The 7,789-nt window shown below is 39.3% G+C and overlaps 1 protein-coding gene across 1 annotated transcript; it reads left to right on the top strand.

The window, feature by feature from the left end:
- The first annotated feature begins 2,049 nt into the window (after positions 1-2,049).
- irx2 (iroquois homeobox 2) lies at positions 2,050-7,239 on the top strand. Its single transcript, NM_001008112.1, has 5 exons — positions 2,050-2,728; positions 4,118-4,523; positions 5,063-5,746; positions 6,219-6,286; positions 6,674-7,239. The coding sequence occupies exons 1-4, from the start codon at positions 2,492-2,494 to the stop codon at positions 6,260-6,262; spliced, it is 1,371 nt and encodes a 456-aa protein (NP_001008113.1). The 5' UTR covers positions 2,050-2,491; the 3' UTR covers positions 6,263-6,286; positions 6,674-7,239.
- The last annotated feature ends 550 nt before the right edge of the window (positions 7,240-7,789 follow it).

Here is a 7,789-nt window from a genome sequence, read left to right as displayed (position 1 = left end):
AGATCCGCATACTGGATACATATAAGATACATTACTATACAATATGACTGAGAAATGTATTGTACAATATAACTGTTATTCGTATACTAATGCTGTATGGTGCACCATTGATTTTTGTACTGGGAACTGGCTGTAATACACAAAAAAAATAAAATATTTTGTCCTTCATTTTTTACATCTAAAATTTCACCCCTAAATTATTAAACAGATTCAAACTTGTACACAAGATTCAGCCTATGTTATAGTACAAAGTGATTCTTATATTCCAAGCGTCTGTCTCACTTTACTGTTGACTACATATAAATGGTCAATAAGCATATTTATCTATCATCTATCCTTTATATTCTGATTATCTGTCTAGTCATCTATAAATCTTTCTCTATTAGTTTTAGAACACTGAAAACAAAGAAACAAATATTCTGTAGAGTGTGGGACTGTGAGTCAGAATGAGATTAAAGTGATTCCCAGACACCTTGTGACAGTAGCTTTTCCCTAATTACATACAGTACACTTACTGACATAATGTAAACAAAACCATGGGCTGCACCACGAATTATTAAAGAGGAGGTACGGCTGGTAACTCAAGCTCCCGGAAAATTACTCACCATTACTTTTCTAAAGAGTTTCGTATTTTACATTTAAAATAATGGCTATGCTAAATGCTAATTTCCCCTAGCTGTAGAATGCAAGATGATTTCTTTATTTTCCTGAACTGATTTACCTGTCATTAACAATTAACTTTGCGAGGAACAGGGGAAAAATATATTATTAGATACAACTTGGTGACAACCAGGATTGTTGGTCAGATAATATGGGCAATACTGATCTAATCACAGAATGACTATAATAACTATGACTGGTCCAGGGTATGATGATAATTATCGTTATTGTTAGTTGTATTGTTAGTACTTTTGTACTAATTATCTCCACCCGAATTCCCATTTCTTGGTGATACTGTGCTGGCAAATAGGGTCATATTTGCTGGAAGTATAGGTCCCCATGGACTCCTATTTTTAGAACAGTGTGCCCCCTACAGGTCAAATTGCAGATCAGTCTTGTAGAAACCTGTCTGCATGGGAGGAAATATTCGTAGGCGCCTTGTGTGTTTCTTTTTGTGCATTGTGAAATTGCACTGAAGAGAAAACAGTCTCTTATGATTCTAGCTAATTGGGGTTGTCGATAATTTAAATGATGATAGCTCAGTATCACCTACATAATTACTCCTTCTGCATAGGCACAGCCAATGCTATTTATAAATATCAGAAGTGAGACATATTAATTTATCCCTTTTGAAAAAATATTACATGTGAAACTAAATTTTAAAATTTTAAATTTTATTCACTCGGTTCCGCATAATATGCAAATATCACTTAAGCTGTACCTCTAAATCAAGCCAAGCTTTACCATACGCCAAACACTAACTCCTTTTAGACTTGTGCTTCATATACACAGAAGTTGGTCGCAGTGAGGATAAGAATAAATAATATAACTAGTAGGAATTTTAAGTTTAAGTGTATGTACTGTATATATACACACTGTATAACCGAAGTATATAAGAGCTGATACTAGGTGTATATGTGACTGCCATTTATACAGACTGAGAAGGGGACAGACGCTATAAATTTAATACCAATAACTCGAGCCTGTTCTAACTGAAACAATAAGCAGATATATAGTGATGACTAGGCAGGAAGACAGACTGTAGGTAACAGACAGGTCTATAGATGCAGAGAAATCCGTGCTGTGTGTAGCAATAGCTGTACAAGTGCATAGGGCGAGCAGCAAGTTGAACAAGTGCGATCCTTCCCCTGCTAGCGATCCCCGGCTAATGCACAGCCAGGAGAATTACTTACATTACAGAAGCCTGCAGCTTACAAGTAGGGATGGGGCGGGGGAAAGGGCGGGGCCGCCAGGATATGCAGAAGAGGTAGCGATGATGGACAGCAGGGCTTTCCAATGCGACTCTGAAAACTCCGGCTTTGCTTCTTCCCTCTGCTACCGGCTTCTCCCACTTTATACACCCCTGTCCCACCCAATAAGCAGCGAACTCCTCCCTGCCAGAAAAAAAGTCCATCCTGGCAGCAGGCGCTGGGGGAGCTGGCTGGCTGTGGGAGCTCCATATGCAGCAGCCACTTTGTTGAGCACCTTGATCACTCTGCTCTGCTTCTCCTTCCTGTGAGCCTCTCTCCAGCTCATGATCTGCTTCTCCCCTCCATCACCCCTCTGCGCTTATTCTCTGATTGGATTTCTACCTATCCATGATCACACAGAGAGCAGATTGATCTGCGGCTGGTGGGTGCCCCAGAGGGGAGGGGTGGAGGCAGGACACTTTTATTTCCTTGCATGAGTGAGGACAGAAGCGAGAAGGCACAGCTGAGCGAGAATAAGGGCAGAAAACACTGTCGTTATTGACCTGCCCCCTCCCCTTTTCACCCTGATCCGTGTAACTCAGTCAGCTCGGTGATTCTCTGCTTCTGCACCCGGAGCTGCCATGTCCTATCCTCAGGGTTACCTCTACCAGCCTCCCGGCTCCCTAGCGCTCTACTCCTGCCCGGCGTACGGGGCTTCAGCGCTGGCCGCCCCCAGGAGCGAGGAGCTGGCCAGGTCATCGTCCGGCTCCGCCTTCAGCCCCTACCCGGGATCGGCTGCCTTCACTGCCCAAGCGGCCACGGGCTTCAGTAGCCCCCTGCAGTACTCCAGCGACCCGGCCGGATTCCCTTCTTACATGGTAAGAGCCCACTGTCCTGTGGGACCTTTCCCCCAACTTCCCTGCCAGCTCCCTTGCCTTTTCCTTCATTTATGCATTTTCTCCTGTGCCCCAACATTACAACTTTCCCGCTGCCCAATCTGAGTGCATTTAACTTGGCAGTCTCCCTTTGTGTTCGTGGTCTCCTTTCTGTAACTCTTCCCTCTCAAGTCCTGTATCGCCGATTTCTCAGTATTTTTGTCAGCATTTCCCACCCTCCCTGAGGATGCCATGTCTCCCCCACATCTCTGCCCATGAGCGATCCACGTACAGTATTATCTTGCCATTCTGACTTTTAGAATCATAGGAAGCTCTGGCAAATATTATATATCTATATTATTATCGTTGTAAAAATTCGAGCGTATGGTTTGTATGGTGTAGAGTGCGTAATGGTTTTATATTTTGTTTGGGCATGTTATTTTGTATAGTAAAGTATGTATCAAAGTATCTAGACAAGAAAACATTTCATTGTTTTTTTACAGAGAGTCGATCTGTAATCTTTCTGAAAAATAATTCAGTGGTTATTGTTGAAAAATAAATATATATAAAAAAAAAATCGCAAATATATATATATATATACACACACACCTACCTACTGTACAAACTACGCTGCGGACATAGCAATTGCTCTAGTTATTTCCACACGTTGCAGTGGGATACTTAACAGTTTAAGTACATTATGATAATAACAAATGGGGTGAGATCTCTTCAGGCTTTTGCAACTTATCGAGTTACTTACAGGGTATCTTTAACTTTCCTCCATTATGCAGGCTTAAATAAAGGCAATTTAAACGTTAAATAGCGAATTAAAATGCAAATTGCATGGCATTTGAACAATCCGAAGTCATGCATATCTTCTGATTTGCAAATTGGATTTACAATGCATTAGATCGGTGAATTGCTCAGAGCTGCTATTGTTTTATTTACCAGCCAGGAATAAAAGAGTTCTTCCCTCTGATCTGAGCTTAAAGATTTAATACTAGTAAAAAAAAAAAAAGGCTATACTACTACCTGTAGATCCAAATAGAAAATAGAATATGTGATCTAATTATCTTTTATTTTTAAAAGGCACCATTCAGACACTAGCATTATTAGAACCGGGGAGTTGGTTAAATTTAACACAATGACAACAGCTGTGCCCTGGGTAGTCAGAAGTCATCAATAGAACTAGGTGATGATAATGGTAATGATGATGGTGATGATGATAATACTAATGAAATAATATGTTCTTAAAGAACACAGTTGTATGTGATGTTGGGGGTTTGAAGAAAATTTCAGTCTTATATCAAGAAATATTAGATGCAATTAGAAATAAAAATATTTCTTTGATAGCATGCCTATAATCAAGCTTTTCCTTTTATTTGTCTAAAGGGATCGCCTTACGATGCGCACACAACTGGCATGACTGGGGCCCTCAGCTATCACCCCTATGGAAGTGCAGCTTATCCCTACCAACTTAATGATCCTGCATACAGGAAAAACGCTACCAGGGACGCTACCGCCACCCTAAAAGCCTGGCTGCAGGAGCACAGGAAGAACCCTTACCCCACCAAGGGGGAGAAGATCATGCTGGCCATAATCACCAAGATGACCTTAACCCAGGTCTCAACGTGGTTTGCCAATGCCAGAAGGAGACTAAAGAAGGAGAATAAGATGACCTGGGCTCCCAGGAATAAAAGCGAAGACGAAGATGATGATGAAGGCGATGGGGAAAGGGTTAAAGAAGAACAATCGGAAAAGGCCCAAGACTGCAATGAGACTTCAGCAGAGGACGAAGGTGAGTCCTAAAGAAATCTGTGATGATCTCTGTACAGAGTAGGCCACGGCCCCACATACACTAAATGGTGCCCGATGTACACTTATTGGTCTGACCCTATTAATCACGTGTAAAGTGCTATTTATTCTGAGTAGTGTTCTCTGCAGCCATATATCAAACAAATGCAAAGAAATCTTTTTAACAAACACATGCACAGTGTTGTATATAACACTGATTTAAATAACGTGTATATTTATTTTGTGCTGTGAAAATACATCAAATTTGAACTTGATGGATGATTTTTATATTAATATATATATATATATATATTTATATTCACACATGCATATATCCTTATATCCTATTATCATATGAACTACTCCGCCATAGATAAAGAAAGGTGTGCCTTCACACAGGTATATATTATATTTAATGAGAGTTCCATAGGTCCATGTGTTGAATATTATGATTATGGCAGGTGTTATTTTGGATTTTTTTGTGGCCTATTAAAAATAGTATAATAATTTCTTTCTCTTTTTTCCCCTCTTATGAATTTTTAGGTATCAGTCTGCACGTTGACTCCCTGACAGATCATTCTTGTTCGGCTGATTCCGATGGAGAGAAGTTGCCTTGTAGGGCCACCGACCATCTTTGCGAATCGGGGTCCGAATCTAAAGAGAAATATGACGACGATGAAGACGAAGAGGAAGGTGATGAAGAAGACAGAGTGCTCCCAGTTAAACCTGCAACCTCATCCCCACTCACAGGTGTGGAAGCACCAATTCTAAATCACCAACAGGACGGAAGCCCAAGAAACTCAAATAAGACAAGTTTGGACAATGGAATGTCTCCAAGTTCGCAGACACCAGCCAGCAAACCAAAACTGTGGTCACTAGCTGAAATAGCCACCTCGGATCACAAGCATTCTAACCTGGGTTCTGTCTTATCTTCTGCCACTTCTTCCGCAGCTCACAATCCCAGCTACCCCTCCTCTTCACTCCTAGGGAGGCACATATATTATACATCGCCTTTTTATAGCAATTATACGAACTATGGGAATTTCAATGCTCTCCAAAGCCAAGGGATTCTGCGGTATAGTTCCGCAGCAGTGACTGCTAATGAAGGACTAAACCAGACTGTACTAAGCACCAGCTCCATGCACAAACACACCAGTGACTCTGTAAGAACAGCCAGCAACCAGCTAGATCAGCACTACAGGCCCACAAACTTCGAATCTAAAAAAGGTAGGCTCATTCTTCAATGCCACCGTTTTATTCCCTTAGCTGCCAAGTGCAAGGGGGGGGGGGGGGGGGGGGGGGTCAACACTTCAGATTGCAGGGAGGCCTGCAAACTCACAGGCTCTGTGGCATACATGAGAAAGTGAATGGGTAAAAGAGGGTTAATTGTGAAATCTTTGTTTTATACAACATTATATATTTGTTAAATTATCAAACATACACATTTATCTTTATGTTTTAAAATGCATAGAGCATGATGCAAAACTAAATGAAGCTAAAATGTTTACAAAACCATAGTTATTATTTTATAACACGACCCAGCGTGTTGGCTTTATGTTGTAGGTCTATTATCAAAACCTTAGTATTTAATGCAGCCTTGATACCTCCTGGCTGTGAATTTAGCTCATTTGAGAATTGGAACACATAATCTAGTTAGCTGCCTGTGTCCTGTGACTAACTGACGGTTATATTTTGACAGATCCCAGTGAAGTCTGCACAGTAGGAGTACAACCATACCCATAGATGTGCAGTCAGACAGCAATGCAAGTAAGTGAAACCATCATCTATTGCCTTGATCATGTGGGACTTGGTCCAAGATTTATTAGACATTTATCAACGCCCCCATTGTTAGTTACCTTGTTATATAATTCCATAGTTAAAATGAAGATCCACAATTTTTTCGGTCTTTTTTTTATAGACAGATATAAAAACTGTAGTTGTTATAGCTGTTCCAGGACCAATATATTATCGTTGGCTGGTTTTGACAGATGACCTCTGTACAAAATTTTAATTTTACCAATTTTATTCAGTTACACAGTTACAATTGCTGTATGTTAGGTAGACAGAGTGAATGTTTTATTTATTTTATGGGACATTAACTGAATTGTGTGACTAAAGGATTTTCAGTGATTTGGTTTATTCCTTGATTCACAGGTAGATGTCACAATTGGTTTGAAAAAAGTCAGCAAGCCATCACCTCTTCCCCTGCTAATAAGTATTACAAATATCTAAATCCGGATCACACTCTGTGCCACTGTAGAAACGAAGATCAACAGAACACTATTAAAGCTCCATATATTTTTAATACAAAGAGATCTCCCTTGGACATATGTGAAATTCTTGGTATAGTATAGTTACCCCGATCTTGTGACTCTCTGCAAACAATGATCTGTTTTCTCAGGATATCTTGACTTGATCACTTCATTGCCACGACATGTATTCAATAGGTGTGATAGAATAAATTGTGAAGAATGGAGAGAAGAAAATATTTGTGAAAGATGTATACAATAGAGACCATAATTCCTAAATGAGGAACTGGAGTACTTAAAATATCGGGTTAAAAGGAAACAAAAAAGTGTAAAGAAAAAACACAGATTTGATATTTATTTTTGTAATGATGATATTAAAGCTTATAGTAATTTATGCAAGTTGTATTGCAAAGAAATTCCCAAACTTGTTTTTGTAAATAAATGTTGCCTGGTTTTTATTTGAAAACAAAATATGACAGCTATCTATTTCTTTGGTTGTCGCCGAGAATTCCTACCTAATTTATATCGCTTATTGTAAATAAAAAGAAATTAGTCTGCAAAAAGATGTTTCTGTACTACAGTCTCTCCTGTGCAATATTTGATTTTATACTTTTCTGCGTGTGACACTCATAAACACAGACATATGTATTTTATACGCATACAAAACCATTTTAACAAAGAGCAATTATGTTTGCAAAGGAAATTATTCCATATATTGAATATACATGGATCGTATTACCGTAGCAGTTTTGGCAAACGAATTTTAAGTTGCTCATAAAGTAAGATTCTGGCAGAGACCCCATAATTAAGGGCGTTCTCTCATTCTGTGAAATCGCAAGGTAGCTAACAGTGGTAATGTGTCGTTAAAAGCAAAAAGAGAGCAATCATTTGTTTCCCACAAAGATAAATTGAGTGAATATTGCATGCCGCAATACAACAAGAATAATAGCCTCTTAGATTGGCCTTTAATCAATCATACACTTATTTTTTTTCAAGAACCTCATCAATTTTATTCCATGAT

Source organism: Xenopus tropicalis, chromosome 6 (genome assembly GCF_000004195.4).
Source record: "Xenopus tropicalis strain Nigerian chromosome 6, UCB_Xtro_10.0, whole genome shotgun sequence".
Lineage (NCBI taxonomy): Eukaryota > Metazoa > Chordata > Amphibia > Anura > Pipidae > Xenopus > Xenopus tropicalis.
The sequence above is the reverse complement of the archived record's forward strand: the minus strand, read 5'-3'. Positions and strand labels throughout refer to the sequence as shown.